Below are 16,153 nucleotides of genomic sequence, written 5' to 3' on the forward strand. Positions count from 1 at the left end.
GCACTCTGGCAAAACCCAGCATAAGCTGCAGGAAAATGAAGAACTTCTCCAAGTCTGCCCGCTTACCTTTTGGGAATGAAGGTACTCAGGCCGTGAGCACATCACTCCGCCAGCTGTTGCAAAGCTTGTTACACCCTGAGGACAGGGCAGTGTCACTGCTGTAGGAGACCTGTGCATTGACTTGGTGCTCATGCCACAGCCTTCAAAAGTCAGTCTGGGATTTGAAGTGATGGGATTTTGGACACCTCAAACCCACCTGCCAGACCAGCTCAGAAGCAGCATCTTCCAGGGCCTTGGCTGCAGAGCATCTTGTTTGAAAACCCAGGCTCTGGGTAAAGACCTCCAAACTGGGGGCAACCTGAATCCCTGTTCACTTGGGGAGACTGTGGCTGGTGTACTCAGCACTGTGGTCAGACAGCTGCAGGGAGGGAGCAGCAGTGGGACACGGGCTGAAGGAATTGCAGTCGCGACTGGACACAGACCACAGCACTTCTGTGGGTGGGGTGACTCTGGAGCATGTGGTCCTTGTGGAAGGTGAGGGGTGGCTATTGCATTGAGGAGCTGCTCTCGGTTTACAGGGTGCTGACAGACAGGGGGAGGAGCACAGCACGTAAATACATCCATGCACAGCCACAGTCTGCAGTCTCTGGGGGCTGCTGAGAGCACCTAGACGTGGGGCTCCCCGGTAGCTGCGTTCCTCTTCTCAAACCTCATTTTGAGCTCTGACACGAGGGCATTGTGGGTGCTGCTATGACCTTTCTTCTTTGGTGGCTTGATTATATGCTTGGGAGTGAGGGAGCCGGACACGGTTGGCACCCGCCACCCTGGGGCATCGCTCCTGGGAGCCAGGGCAGGGGGTGGCGGGGGCAAGGGGGCTGATGGTGGCACGGGGGTAACTTGGATGTTGTTGTTGCTGTTCTCATTGTTCTCAGGTAGGCTCTTGACATCATCCTCAACGACAAACTTCTCCGCAGCATTGCTGGGCCTCTTGAACTTCAGCCACTCCATCCTGACTGTCCGGGATGGCGGGATCTGTCTCTTTTTTATGATCCTTCTTACCGGCATGATTTTGCTGGATCGCTTGTTGCGCCAGAACATGGCAGTAGAGATCATGATAGTTATCAGCACCATTATGCCCATGACACCAGCTAGCACTCCTAAGGCTTTCATGGGGTTATCTTTAGTTTGCATCAAAAAGGCGGCCATAGGCCCTTTGTGAAGAGTCTGTAAAGGAGTACAAAGAAAACACATGACTTACTCTAGGGGACAGACAATGACCCAGAAATTTCATTTGTCCAAAATATGTAACAAGCAGGGCTGATTGAAGTTGTCTCTAAGAAACATGAGAGTCAAAGAGCCAGTCCAAGGGTGGAGAATTTAGACAGGGCTGGAGACTGGGCAAATTAATACTGTGAGGTAGATGACTGTTGAACACAAAAGCTTACAGAAGTATTGCCACTAAATTAGGACAGATTCCTGCATGTCACCATAGTGCTTGTTTAACTTGCAAGAACGGAGCACAAAAATAATTGGCTCAATTACTGAGCATGGCATTGAAAAGAATATGAGAAAACTTCGTTTTATAAAATGGCAGTGTACAAATGAATAGTTAGCAGGTATGTGCTGCATTCTGTTTTCACGTACTCTTTTACAGACATAACAAAACTCTTTGAGGTAGGGGAGATGAGTAGAGCTAAAGAGCTTTGTTTTCAGAAAGAAAAGAAATAAGAAATGACATACGCTACATATGGCATATTAAGGACAAATGAATGGTCAGTTCACTTCCCAGGTTAGCACACTGTACGTCTCGGAGGTCCCCGTATAATTTTGCGGATTTTGCCCTGCGGGTGGAGCCTGGATCTTTTCACACTTTTCCAGTACATGATGGTGGAGATCACCATTGTAACAGAAATGGTGGAAAGGACGCCACTCATGCATATTCCAAATATTGTCCATGGACGCTTCTTGAGGCCTAAAATATAGGATTTTACCCTGGACTTGATCTGGAAATATCAAAAATAAGAGAAATGGTCAACCCTCACATGGTTATATATGAAAGAGGCCAGTATCTATTATAAATACAGCTGGGGAACTAGACCGAAATGTGTATAGGATTGAGAGCCTATAAAATAAAGGCTAAGTGTTGAACTAGGCACAGGAGAAGAGGCAGTTGCAAAGATGTTGAACTGAATCCAGAAATACTAAAAGAAGTTAGGAAGCACATATAAACACCTGGCTGATTGGGGAATAAAGGGTAGCAGCATGGCACATAGATTAGGAATTGATCTGACCTAGAAACCAAAAGCAGAGCAGCCCATGACTTTGGTGGAGCTTAGATTCACATCAGCTTTGCGGATCTGCATTTCACGGATTTTTTTGTACTTAAATCCCATCAGATGACAGAAATTCTACCCTGGTTTACTTAACTTCACATGAAAGTCAGATGAATTAAGTGTCAGATAAAACCTTGTTAAGTACATGGCCTCAAATCAGTCCACTTGTTATGAGTGTTGTCAAGATTTATTTTGTAGCGAGGCACTGATGGCTGAAAAGCATAGGACCAACACAAGGAGAAAGATGAAATATATTTAAGAAGATGCTGTATCTCACTGATAATTATTCACTAGGTATTTGAAACCCTTGAATAAATGGTATGAGACAGAAGTACATGTTGCTAGTGTACTACAGTTGCAGGGGTAAAAACTGATGAAACTTGTAGGGGCAGTTTCAGCATTTGGCTTCTTTCAACCCCCTGGTCTCAGCAAGTTTGTCACCTGTTCAGAGCTTCCAGTGATGAAGAGATAATTAATACCAAAACTAAAACTATTAACAGTTAGCTGGTTCAGCCTCTCTTCTAGTTACTGGACCTGTACTATACAAAGCTTTGTCTAGAATTATCCTTGAATAACAACTCTTTTGTAATGTCTGCATAAAAACATCAGGCATTTTGTAAGCACACAGTGGGAGAATTCCTACTTGTCATGGTCGTGACACTCACAGGATAAATAGGATGAATAAGCCAGGAATTTCATCATCTTAGCCAGCCTTCAGAGAGGCTTATGGGAAGTGCATTTGTCACCAAAAAAACTGCGTTCTTGTCTGTGTCATCACTGTGGCCCAGTCAGTTAATACCTAGAACAGCTCTGAGAAAGGTCTGAGTACATTCTAATAGTGAAAGTCTGAGAGCATTTGGACAAGTCAGTTGAAGCAGGTTGGCCCTGAGCACTACCCTGTACGTTTAAAACACCTTCAGATCCTTTTGTCAATTACCAGCAGTTCCACAGGGCTGGGTCAACAAATAGTGTCACTTTGTAACTGCTGAAGCTGTTGTTTTTTCATGAGAGGCATGCTGTATTTTGAAGAGTATATACAAAAGAGCACATATAAAACAAAAGCAGATACATAATGAAATGAAAGCTGCCATATCTCTGTGGGGCAGAAGCTGAAAGAAACATTTTCTTTCTTAACAGGCATCACGAGAGTTAAAATACCACTGCTTACAGAATGCTCTGCTGGTTTTTTGATGTGGCAGCTTCTCCAGAACCTTTCCTAATGCACGAGTTGCAGTGAGCAGAGCAAGCGGGCCATGTATCCAAAAGCTGGACCCAACAGGAGTGCATGGTTGAGCTGTTCAACCTCAAGACCAGCTAAGGCTCACCAGCTATATTTAAAAGTCTAAGTAAGTAGACGAAGCTGTTAAGAGATCAAGCTATTGCAGATTATTGTACATGTGGCACTTAGGGACATGGTTTAGTGGTGGACTTGGCAGAGCTGGGTTAACAGTTGGACTTGATGATCTTAAAGGCCTTTACGAACCTAAACATGTCTATGATTCTATTACTGACAACTCAGGCTGCGTGGACTTGAGCAAGTGGATCTGTACAATGAACCAACTGGTTCTGAGGACCTCACATCCACATATTCAGCATTTCTGGGGTTTTGCTCCAGCCTTGTTGCAGGGATGGACTGCCTATTAGTGCCAAGGCACACTAAGTGTGTCCCCAAATACATTTTCATCTGAAAGAAGTCCACTTTGTGTACTTGGAGCTATCTGAGACACAGGCCATCCCACAGCATGTAGGGATGATGAGCAGATTTGCTTCAGAAGTGACTCCTGATCCGAGGTAGAACACAAGCTGCCCCTACAGTGCTTATCCCAAAGTGCAGTGCTATCACCATATATGAAAGCTGTGTTTACATCACTTTGTAATACAAACACCAGCATGGGGCAAGACTTCTCAAACCAAAGCAATCTTTTTTCAAGTCCATGGAACTGTGGAAAGAAGAGCCTAACAGCTCTGCAAATGTGGTGAAGGCTGTTTAGTTTCATCAACCATAGTTCCCATGGCTGCAGAGTCAGGATTAGAGGAGGACATCTCCGTGTTAACTCACAGAAGATTTTTGTTGAACCTTTCAATTAGGACAATCTAAAACTGAGACTCACCAGCTATATTTAGAAGTCTAAATGAGTGGCCAAAGCTATTAAGAACTACAGATTATGCTGTCTAAATATGGACTTAAGCCTCAGTACATGAACAGGTGTAAATAAACGCCCCCCTATATTTGCAGAACCTCAGTGGAGTCAAGAGGCAGAGGGATGCCCTCATGAGGCCAACCTTCAGGATCAGGAGCGGGAATCAGCTCCAGGTTTCTGAGTAAGACATAAGGATGAAAAGAGAGTGGCTTTTCCAGTAGATGTTTTTTAATCTGTTGAGAAAGAATAGAAAATAACCAGATGCCACTCAATACCAATTTCCATAAAATCAGACTCAGTTAAATTAAAAGGCCTCTGGATTTTTTTGTCACTGCATTATTCCAGGAGAAAAAGGTCCTTTTGGTGTGCATTACTGCTGAACGTAGCCACAAGGCATCCATCTCAAAGGGCACAGTCTTGTGCTAATTGCAATGGTAAATGTTAATTAGAAAATATGCCCGTTTAATTACTTACTGTGATAAACACTGCAGGAAACCTCTAGAGGGCGCATTCAAAAATACCCTCCTTATCCAAAATCAGTAATATATAAATGCCCACCAAAGAGCAAAATAAGAGCCTTTGTACAGCTGGAGCACAGGGGGATGAAATGTACATTTGTAAGAGCCTCAGAGAAAGAGAGTGTGTGTGTGCAATATCCCTATACTAACAGATGGTTTTCTTCACAAAGTGTTAGCAGTGACTGGGACACACTGTCCCTGGGACACAGGGAATGAGCAAGGGTTTTGTACACTGGCACTGCATCTCACACGCATGAAAACTGAAACCTGTTTCTGCAAAAGGATGTGATGCTGTTGGATAAAACCAAACCAAACCAAGCGAAAACAACACAAATCATTGCAAGCAATGGAAGAAGTAATGGAGACGTACAAAAGCTTAAGGAGGATGTGACATCAGATTAGTAGTCCAGATCCTGCTGAGGAGACCTACTCAAAGAAAGAAGATGCTGTTGCTATCTCAGGCTCTGTGTTGGGACTTGGCATCAAGAACATGGGAAGAAAGGAAAAACTGTATATGAAAAGAATCCATGTCTTCCCAGCCCTCTCTGCTTCCCTTTAGACTTTATCAGGAGAGGCGCTCCCTCACTTCCTGCCAAAACTGTACCTCTGGAGGGGAGAAGAGGAAGCATAGAGGGGGCTTCATATAAGACACATTCTTTCATCAGGTGCTGCTGTTGCTTCAAGCGCTAGAAGGAAATCCAGGAAGCTCTTTATCCCAAAGTATCAGCTTTGCCACCTTCTCCCCCAGCAGAGGAGGCGTGGGGCACCCTCTCTGCACTCCACACCCATCAGCTCTGTACCTTAGCCCCACAAATTAATGGAGAGGTTACCAGCTCATCCAGGAGGGCAGGAAAGGCTGAAGGTCAACAGCAGAGACAGTGCCTGGGTCCACCTGGTGCCACGCACTCCTGAAATGTGCACCCTGAGAAGCCGGGAAGCAAGGCAGGAAGGGCAAGTGCTCCCACTGCTGGCTGCGGGCGGCAGTTCTTATTTGTTATATAAACCCCACCACAACTTATGTTTCCGTGAGAAATCAAAGTGTTAAGCAGTTTTTTTCCTTTACATATGTAGGAATGGCTAAATCTCTAGACTTGTCACAGAGACCCAGCATACACAGCCCCCCAGCTCCACGTGGCAGAGCCTTGCAGTGACATGCTCTGCCCATGCCGAGCTCTGTCACCTGCAACAGGGCTGGCTGGCCCCAACAGGCAGCCCCTGCTAGGGCAGACCCAAGTCCTCTGGCAGTCCTGGTGGGACAGGCACTGACATCAGGGACCAGGAGATACTCCTGTGTTGCTGGTGGCCAAGTTTATCTTGCTGATGAGTGCAAGTGATCTCTGCAGACACCTTTTACCTTGCAGCAGGCTCTGAACTGTATACAAGAACAATCATATGAATGTGGTTCATAAGGAGTAACAGCAGAATAAGAGGAGATGGAGAAAACAGAGGAAGATTGTAACAGAGAAAGGAGCAGTGGGAGCACTGTGACCAAACAAAGAGATGGCCAGCTGCTATCTGTAGGATGAGATTAGCATCTTTGCCCAGTATGTGTGTGGTCCAGAGACTGTCAGGCTAATGATGTGTTTCTCATCTACTTTAAAGCCCATTTCCTCCCTGCTGGTACCTACTTAAAGGCATGGCAAGGCAGTTACAATAAGTAAAACTCATGCAAGCATGCGCTGCACACCATAAATCGCTGCTCGTTCTTTGGCTGACACGAAAGTTGGACTAAAAGGAGACTCTCAACCTACACAGTCTATCTTTTAGAGTCTTCTTTTTTCATCTGCTAATAATACTTCAGTTATTAAACTCACATCTGAAATTCTAAGTACTTTAAAGCATTTCTATAAGGTTTTTTTTAATTTTTCCTATGTCATTTATGTTGACTTGCACAACTACTCTGATTTATTTCATTCTGGTCCCAGCTACTTTCCACTCATTTTTGTAAGGAAAATGATTTTTTTCTTCTCCTGAATGAAAAAAAACCCCAAAAATTTAGCAGTTAGGGTTTACCTTTACTCTCAGGAGTCTATAGTCCTTAGTTTACATCTATCTCTAACAATCAGATACAAGAAACTCATCTTCCAATCACATTATGCTCCTACCTTTGTACCTTTACAATATTTCTGATCAAAATATCTTTTACATTTGTGGCTGTAGAATCCAAATTCACCACAAGGTTCTAGAAACACTCTACAAAACAGAGCTAGCAACAAAGTCTCAGACAGGGAGCAAGCAATGCCTGCTCTTTGGTGCCTCTCAAGGATTGTCTCACATGAGGATTTTTCTAAAACATTTGCTTACCTCCTCTGTGATATCGATCTTCAGAACTGCCGTGGTACTGAAGGACGGGGAGCCTCGGTCTTTGGCCTGTACCACCAATGACCATATGCAGTCTTTGTTTTTTGTGATGTTGTGGATGATGTCCAGGGAACGAATATAGGATTTCAGCTTGATTTCCCCAGTGCTTTGGTCTATATCAAACACGTTGGCTGGGTCTGCTTGCATGATGGAATAATCCACGATGTTGTTGGGTTCTTCTGCATCTTGATCTATAGCCTGGGAGGGGAAGTGTGAAAAACAAAGGTGTTATTATTTGTATCTTTGCCTGAGGACAAAAAGCTTCTGAGCATTCACTTCTGATAATATCCGTGCCATGACTGGGCTGGTTTTATTTTATCTTGGAAGCTATGCTATATTTTCTAGTGCAAAACAGCAGGACTAGAGTTCTTTTTGTATAAGTGATTTCTATTTGAGATTAAATAAAATCAGAGGAAAAACTGAACCATAACCTATCTGTAGAATGCAAATGGTCCACTGCTGGGGAACTTCTTACACAGCATGGGGGACAAATGTGAAGTGATAGAGAGCAATGGAATTAGCTCCATGCCATAAACTATAGCTGCCTTAATTTTTGAGCTGTGGTATTTATCCTACTAACATTATCTGTTGTGCAATCAGGCTTCACGATATGCATTCAAATATGTGTAACATAGGATGTTCTGCTCCTTTGCCTGTGAATTGTTATTGCAATTTTTTACCTTCTGTTCCACACTGGATCAATGAATACATTTCTACAAAGCAAAGGGAAATAAGTCGTGTGGTTGAGCACAAAGGGTGTCAGGAAGGTTAAGTATTCAAAACCCTGTACTTTCATTCACTCATCTTATTTGGACTTCTTATGATCACTATATAGTCCTCCACCAGCTGATGGTTCAAATACTATAACAGAATTTTATATTTTGCCTATAGAATTTATTTCTCCTTCTCAGCAGCCTGTAAATACTATAATTCACACTTTAATCCATTTGTTACATCCAAATGGATGTGCAAAATAAAGCTGCAGGAAAAGCCAGCTTTCAGGCATTCATCATGACCCCTCAGAATAAACAGCAGAGCTGGGGCTTTTCCAAAGAACTCTGCTCGGTGACACACAGTGCTGCCCCTCACCTCTATCTTCACCGGTGACCCAATGATCATCGTCTTTTCCTGGATGTTTTCATTGAACTCTGGAGAGTGGTCATTGACATCTAGCACAGTGATAAACACTTCTGCCAAGCTGTATTTTCCATCTGTGTCCTCTGCTTTCACATAGAAATTATACTTCGAGTTCACTTCAGCATCTAACACAGCCCAGGGCTGGGTGTAAATTATGCCTGTTGATGGGTGGATTAGGAACCTGGAAAAGAAGCAAGAAAAGACTTTTGGGTTTTTTGGTCACTTAATGCATGCTTAGAGCCCAACTTTGCCTCAGGCTGTAAACACTGAAATACTGTGCCCAAAGACTGGTTCTCTTCACCTAACTCCTGTCTGGCTGATCTTTCCAAATCCATTGCTCTACCTATTTTTTGTCTAGTTCCTTTGGGTTTGAAAATCAGAGAACTATCAGTGTCTTATGTGTTTCTATCTGTTGTGCATTAGCCACTTTAGCGGCACTTTCTGTTAAAAGTCTTTGTCCTCAGTAAATGCTCGGTGTGATGGCCTTCTCCCAGAGTGATTTCCTTGCATTAAAACATTAAGCCTATTTTTACTTTTTTTTCCCCCCAGTTTAAGAGTACAATGTATTAGATCGTGTCCTGCATAAATTAAGATTTATTATATCACCTGGATAGCTAAGGGAAGTGTGTTTCATATCATAGTTAAGCTCTTCTCAGAATGGGTAAGAAAAATGTCTGCTCTCAAATCACCCAAACTGCAGGGCAAATTATCTTCTCCAAAAATAATCACTTTTCCATAGACTGGCACTGGGATGGAGTGGGTGTTCAAATTTATCTGTTTCAAGTTCAATTCTACACATTTGTAATTACTGAGACACTGTCAAAAGTGTCAGCCCAAAGCTTGGATTTATAGAGAGGATACCAATGCAGTGCCTTTTTAAAATGGACTGCTGATGTAGGCTCCAAGCAGTAGGGCTTTTAACAGATGAAAGCTTTTATATACCCTTTGATTAATGTACAGGATAACAAAATATTTTCTGTATTCCCACTGTGAATCCAATTGAAAGTGATTATAAAAGGGGCACTTAGTAATCCAGAATCTTCAGTTATTCTCATTACCCTATTAAATATAGACACAAATTTTGATGAGAGCCAAGACCTGGAGGTGGAAATAGCTGTGCAAACTCTAGGTAGGAGACAGTGCCTGTGCTAAGTGCCTCCTTAGCACCCGACCCAGTCTAACCATGCAGAGAGTACTCTCATCACTCCCATTTTAGTGGAAAAATAGAAACACTCCCACTGCCAGCTTGGATTACCAAGATAAAATTATCAGCATAATGTTTTTATCTTCAACAGTTAACACTATTTATCTTACTCTAGTACAATTCATTTTTCTGCCTGTGTAACTGCACATCCACTGATGTAACACCCAAGACATAAAACATCATACCTCTAATTGAAATTCTCAAATTTGCATCAAACTGTGCGTTCAGTAGATCTGGAGATGCTAGAACTAGAAAATCAATCCAGCCTTTCAGAGCTATGCCATTCTGGCACAAGAAAATTAAAAAATACTTTAGAAGGAAAAAAAAAAGGGTCTTCACATTATGATTTCCTCATTCAACAGCATAAGAACAGCAAGTCTGAGCATCCCCATAATGCCAATCAAAATAAAGTTGCACTTATATTTTTTCTCCTAAATCCTTTGTCAACAACCTTCACAAGCTTCTTTGCACCAGCTGCTACATTCTAAACCTAAGAGGTCTGCCTGCATGACATGACCTTTTCTTGCTTGTCTCTCTGCAGTTAGCAGCTAGCTTAAAGACTTAGTGAAGAGGCTGAAAATAATCCATCGTGGAAATGCTCCTATATGTGTATCCTTCTGGCTACAGAAGAGGTTCACCCTTAACATCTTGGATTTTGGACTTTGATTGTGTCTCCTAAACAGCTTTCACCTTTACAAGAAGAGTTCAGCTTTAGCTCCACATGGATAACGTGCAGAGAAAAACGGATTCTGGGGATGAGTGCCTGAAAGGCTCATTCATTTCCAGTGTTCTACCCTGAAGCCCCACCACGTCCAGGAGCTGCAGGATCCAGCAGTAATATCTGTGACAGCCATGTCACTGATGCCAGCCATGTCTGGGAGCCCCAGCCAATGGGCCAGATGCTGGGATGGACCATGCTGGGATGGACACAGCGACAGAGATGTTCTCCCCCAGAACTGTCCCCCCAAAGACAGTGAGAGAGTGGTAGGCATCATTACCAAATCATGTAGGCATCAGATTTTTTTCTTCCCTGATGCAGGACTATTAGGTTTAAATATAACATCCAAAACAGTTGACCTCCAAAGCTGAAGTTTATATTCTTGAATGTCCTGTCTTCTTTGATTTATTTTGATAAGAGTTGAAACTGAACTATTTGTACAGCCATATGGACAGGGAAGAGGAAAGAACAAGGGATTTTTTTTTTCCAGAACTGACTTTTCGCAATTAGGCCAAAACCCTCCTCTTTCTCTTACAGGCGTTTTTCAAATAGTGATTGAAAAAATCCTGTATGTAGATACTTCAGCTGTCTTATGTGTCTTTGGGGGTTTGTGGATAAAATTCCTTGGGTTCACGAAGCAGATGTTTAATGATCACATTAGTTCTTCTGTTGTTGTTTTCAGAGAACTCACAAAGAACATGGCATAAATGTCCTTGGAAATGAGCAGGTCAAGAATAAGCATGTTAGTTTTTCCTAAAATTCCTTAAAACCTCTGCTTAGAGATTATGTATTTTCATTTATTTACATATTACTTACAGATCTGCTCCTGTTCCATAGATAGAGTACTTGATTTCTCCCCAAAGCCCTGAATCTGGATCTGTAGCCTTAAGAAAAGGAAAACAGAGTCATCCTTTACTGAAATGCAAAACCAAATGTTTCATTTCCCTTTTAACAACAGGCCATGAAAAACCCAAATGCTTTTCCCTCTTTTTGTCATCACACTTTTAGTGGGAAATCGCATGAGCAAATATGCACAATCTAACACTAGGAAATGTCACTGCCAGTCCCAGGAATGCTGTTCAGATGCCGCCTGTCCTTGGTGCCTGGGGGCTCTGGCAGGGAGAGCAACGCTAGATGGCCCCATCCATCCACAGTTACCTCATTCTCCTTCGATAGAGATGGAGATAATCTCAATGATGTGAACACACTGCCCGCTCTCAAGCCTTCCTAATTATCAGTTAAACATTAATGAATATTCCCTAGGCAAAATTATTTACTTTATATAGAGTATTTTTAAGCTTCTGCTTGTTTAATTGATTCAATTTAAAGTAATGCATAACAAATGTTTCAATCTATACACAATATTTCAGCTTTGTTTATGTTTTAATCACTCTTGTGCCTGTGTGACTTTTAGTAACGCAAATACTATGCCAGATGATATCTTTGTTTCATACTCTTGTTGGCTTCCTCTCTTAGCTCAGGATTAGGAAAGCTATTGATTTGGTAGCAGCTATTTCCATAAGCTCTTGCCTCTGATAGCTCTGAGAAGGTGTTATATTATACTGTTGTATCTGGCCATCAAAACTCACGGTGGCAGTGGCTGATTCATTCATCTTCCTGTTTAAATATTTGAAAACTGGAACAATGTCTTTGATTCCTGCATGGTTAACATAACACACCTGCATCCCTACTGATAGGGGTTGTTTTGTTCTTTGGCACAAGCTTGTCAGATTCTCTCACCTCACCATTTTGACCACAGCTGACTTTAGTACTGTCTAACTTTTCCTAAAACATTTGCATACTTGGGGCTTCTTCCAGAATTGCCATTCTGCGTACTTGGAGCATCTTAGTTTTTCAAGTATATTTGTGAATCTGGGTCAGGTTGACAGCACATGACTAAATTTTACACAGACTGCTCAGCTACGTTGTCCTGTGAACTTTGGCTCAGAATGGCTAGTTTTGTTGTTTCTGCAAACATTTTTTAAATTGTTTTTTTTGCTGCCCACCTCCTAGAATTTTTTATTCCTCTTACCTCTAAGATAGTGATGTTTAGGAGTCTCTGTTTTCTAAAGCTTTCCTATTAGTTTCCTCTAATAATATTTTCTGCACTGTTTATGTCCAACTTCTTTTTTGATTCTTCCATCCCTAAAATTTGACTTCAGCACTTCGTTATTCCGATTATTTAATTTTCTTTCTTACTTGTAGCCAGCCTGTGCTGGAGATCTCTGGCAACCTTCCTCCACCATCCTTACCCATGAGACCTGTGCAAGGTGACTTGCATCACCCATTGAGCCCCCAGTGGCCAGCAGCTTTTTTGGCTGTGTGACATGAGGTCTGCTTCCAGTCCCAGCAGCTGCAATAAAGAGATACAGCCCACACTGACAGCTGGAAATGTTCCTCCACCGCACAGGGCCCATGTAACACCCTGACTTTCTTTCTATGAAAATGTGAGAGAACTGGAAAATCTATAGGCATATTTTTCCCACTATGAGAAGATACATACGTATCATATGTTTGTCCCAGCCCTAAACATTTTAATGTTATGTTCCTGCCTTCATTAACTGTTTAATTATGCATTTAGCAGCCAGATTTCTCCCAGGAGGAGGAGACTAATACCTACTAAGCAGCCATGTTGTTTTCTTTTTACTCCTACTTAAGCAAGCAAATCCAGTAAATCCAATTCTGCTTAGCCGTAACTGAATCTTCCCGCTGGACACTGATTTGACTGGGGCTTTCTTAATACTCACAGGCCATGTGATTTGTCTTAAAAGCAGATGGTCTTTAATTAAAAACCAAAGTAAATTTGTTGTTCTGGAAAACGTTTGCCTAAAACCTTATTTTTTCCAGAAGTGGGGTTTTTTTTTGTGTGTGTGTATTCTGGAAAGGAATTGGAGTTCAGTCTAGAAGCTGAATAGCGAGTAGGATTTACCACTTGCCTCTGTCCACTATTTTTAAGGTACTTGAACAGTCTTCACAGAAACACAGAAAAGAGAGCATTTCTTAAGGGGTGAATGAAACTTACTGTAACAGCAACCACATTTGAGCCCCCTGGAGAGTTCTCAGGGATCCTGGCAATGTAGTAGTCAGAGGAGAACTTAGGGACGTTGTCGTTGGTGTCCAGCAAGCGAATCACTATATCAGCCGTCGAGCTGAATTTCTCCGGCGTGTTCACCTCTATCGCAAGAAGCTAAGGAGAGAAAACCAGGAAGTCAGTACAAAGCAGCTACTGTTTTTTTACTTAAGGAGCTTCCTCTGCCACCCATGGCTCACTGGTGCCTTTTAGCCTGGTTGGACCAGACAGCTCAAACCCAGGGAGATGATGAGCTAGGTCAGCATATGGCCTAGGCGTATTAGATTTCATGTGACAGATGTGACTGGTCATAACTAACCAACACAGCTGGAAAAGCCATAACAGAAGCAAACACCCATCCCTGGGCAGTTCCTAGAAATTAGGGAGACATAAGCACTGAATTATTTTGAATAATCACATAAATTTCATAACCATCCCTTGCAGAAGAAGCACAAGTTTTTCCTCAGGAAAGAAGTCAGGACAATAAACCGCACCAAACAGGGTAAAGAGATGAGAGAACCAGTGCTCTGGGATGTCTGGAAGCAGCATTCCCCCTACCCCAAATGCTAGATGGTCAAGCATCAGGCAGAATCCCACTTCCCAAGGTTTGTGAGAACTCCTACTTATCAAACTTCTTGGGACTTCTACCCTTGCTCATGCTGATTAGGACTGTATCAGATACCCACGGGGGCTTTTGAATTGCTTCTCCGTCTCTGAGGAGAACAGAGAACTCTGGCATCCCACATTCCCCTAACTCTGCTCATCTGACTGGACAGGCAACCACATACAGCTAAACGAGGGATGGGGAGAAGCCAGCAGCATGGATGTTCTGGCTGGCTGTCAGCAGAGCTTAATGCTAGTGACAGGCCTAACTGATCCTCAGCTGAGGGTAGCTGGCACTGTTTGGTTAGCAACTTGGGTTCTCACATTGCCCCTTAACGCACGGCTAATTGATGCAGGGAAGAGCAGCCACCAGAGAGAAGGAAGAGGATAACCCAGGCATCTGGTATGTGGTATTTCTCAGTAAGTTGAGCTCTCACATCCCCAGTTGAGAAGAGACCCAAGCAAGTGTTTGGTGAGTCACTTCCAAAGCCACAGATAAGCACTTTTTCATAGGACTTCAGCTACTTAGCACAGAATGTTTTGTCCCCTGTTCTTAGTTTAACACAAAAACCATGACTATTTACTCCTTACTGAGCAAAATCTGCTAGATGTGGGGAATGCCAGTAAGACACCTGAGCTGGTAGAGCATCAAGCTCAGGTGGTGTGTGGTTGAGCAAGGAAGAGCAGCTTCAGCAACAGATAGACACCAGGACCTTCACAGCCTCTGCCCCAGGTGTCTGTCCCTGTCGGGTGTGTGCATCACACAGAGTCAGGACTAGGACATCAGTCCTGGGCTCTGTCCTGGCTGCATCCAAATGACTAACACCATGAACCATGGTCTAATGTTTGGTTTCCATGACTGGGCAGAGACCTAGTTAACACAAAGCATGTGGGCTCTAGGACCCTACTGGGGACAGCACACCAGTAACAGATTGGTGAGCAGGACACTAACTGAGACATGACAGGCTCAGCTGAAAAATCTGGCTGCACAGGTTTTAATCACTCGCCGGGCCCTCAGACTCTCTCACCATGGCACAGCTCCATATGATGCTCAACAGCAGTGGCACTGCTGACTGGCCTGGGGAGGTACACACTGTGCTCCAGTCCCTGCTCTGCCAGACTCGTATGCCTCTGTATCACCTCGAGGTGACAGGGAGAGTGGGGAGCAGTTTAAGTAGACAGGGAAAAGGCTATCTCAGTATCATCTCCTAGGGCTGCTCCTGCTGTGCGAACACTTATAGTGGTTGGAAATAAAGTGTGAAAGGGTACTTGAAGAAATTAATCTCGAAGGATTGCTTGAGATTACTCAGGACACATCTGCTCTAAAAGGCGAGCCTGGTCACTGCATCTCTGTGCTAACTTTTGTGTTTAGGAGTCTCAGGTGGTGCCACAGCAAAAGAAATCTTTGAAGGGACAGTTATACACACATCAGCAAAAATCTCCTCATGAGCAATCTCAGCTCCTAAAGCAGGACAGAAATAAAATCTTAGTGCTTATTGTGCATGTGGAGCTATATCTAAATTATAATATCTGCAGTGAAATAATCTTTGCTGCTGGGATCAGCCCATCTTAGAATACCTTATGAGAGCTTAGTATTTTTACTTTGTTTTCTACACTAATTTTTATTTCCTCTCCTTTTAGTAGCCACAGTCCAGCTATGTCAACATGCTGAAAACATCTTCCTTCAGGGAGGAATTTTTGTCAGCTTACTTGCCTGCAGTATCGCATGCAGATCTGTGTTGTTTGTTTTATGCAGAGAGGAAAAAAAATAGCATAGAACTATTACTCTGCAGGACTACATATCAACTTTTAACTCAATATCCAGAAGAGCAAACTGACATGCAATCTTAAAAGTGACAGGTAAATTTTTAAATAGAGTTTGATTTGGCAATTGGAGATAACGGCAGCCTCATCTGGTCCCTCTCTGCAGGAGATGTGAGTGTCTGCAGAATATCCAGGCTCCTGCCAAGGCACAATGTACTCTAAGCTGAAGGAGGTGGAGGCAGGAGGTCTGGCCCACAAAGCATGTCAGCTCATGACAAGATGGGACAGCAATATCTGGCCCCCA

General features: G+C 43.1%; 1 protein-coding gene across 1 annotated transcript in view; it reads right to left on the reverse strand.

The window, feature by feature from the left end:
• Window positions 1–358: 358 nt before the first annotated feature.
• The window catches only part of CDHR1 (cadherin related family member 1), a 43,996-nt gene continuing 28,201 nt past the window's right edge, over window positions 359–16,153 (reverse strand). The window contains exons 13-17 of the mRNA XM_017806922.1: window positions 13,435–13,599; window positions 11,229–11,296; window positions 8,443–8,671; window positions 7,297–7,551; window positions 359–1,224 (exon numbers count right to left, since the gene is read on the reverse strand). Coding sequence (XP_017662411.1) covers window positions 667–1,224; window positions 7,297–7,551; window positions 8,443–8,671; window positions 11,229–11,296; window positions 13,435–13,599 — 1,275 coding nt within the window. The 3' untranslated portion in view covers window positions 359–666. The remainder of the gene's footprint in view (window positions 1,225–7,296; window positions 7,552–8,442; window positions 8,672–11,228; window positions 11,297–13,434; window positions 13,600–16,153) is intronic.

The sequence above is a fragment of the Lepidothrix coronata genome, unplaced genomic scaffold (genome assembly GCF_001604755.1).
Source record: "Lepidothrix coronata isolate B3197 unplaced genomic scaffold, Lepidothrix_coronata-1.0 Scaffold17, whole genome shotgun sequence".
NCBI lineage: Eukaryota > Metazoa > Chordata > Aves > Passeriformes > Pipridae > Lepidothrix > Lepidothrix coronata.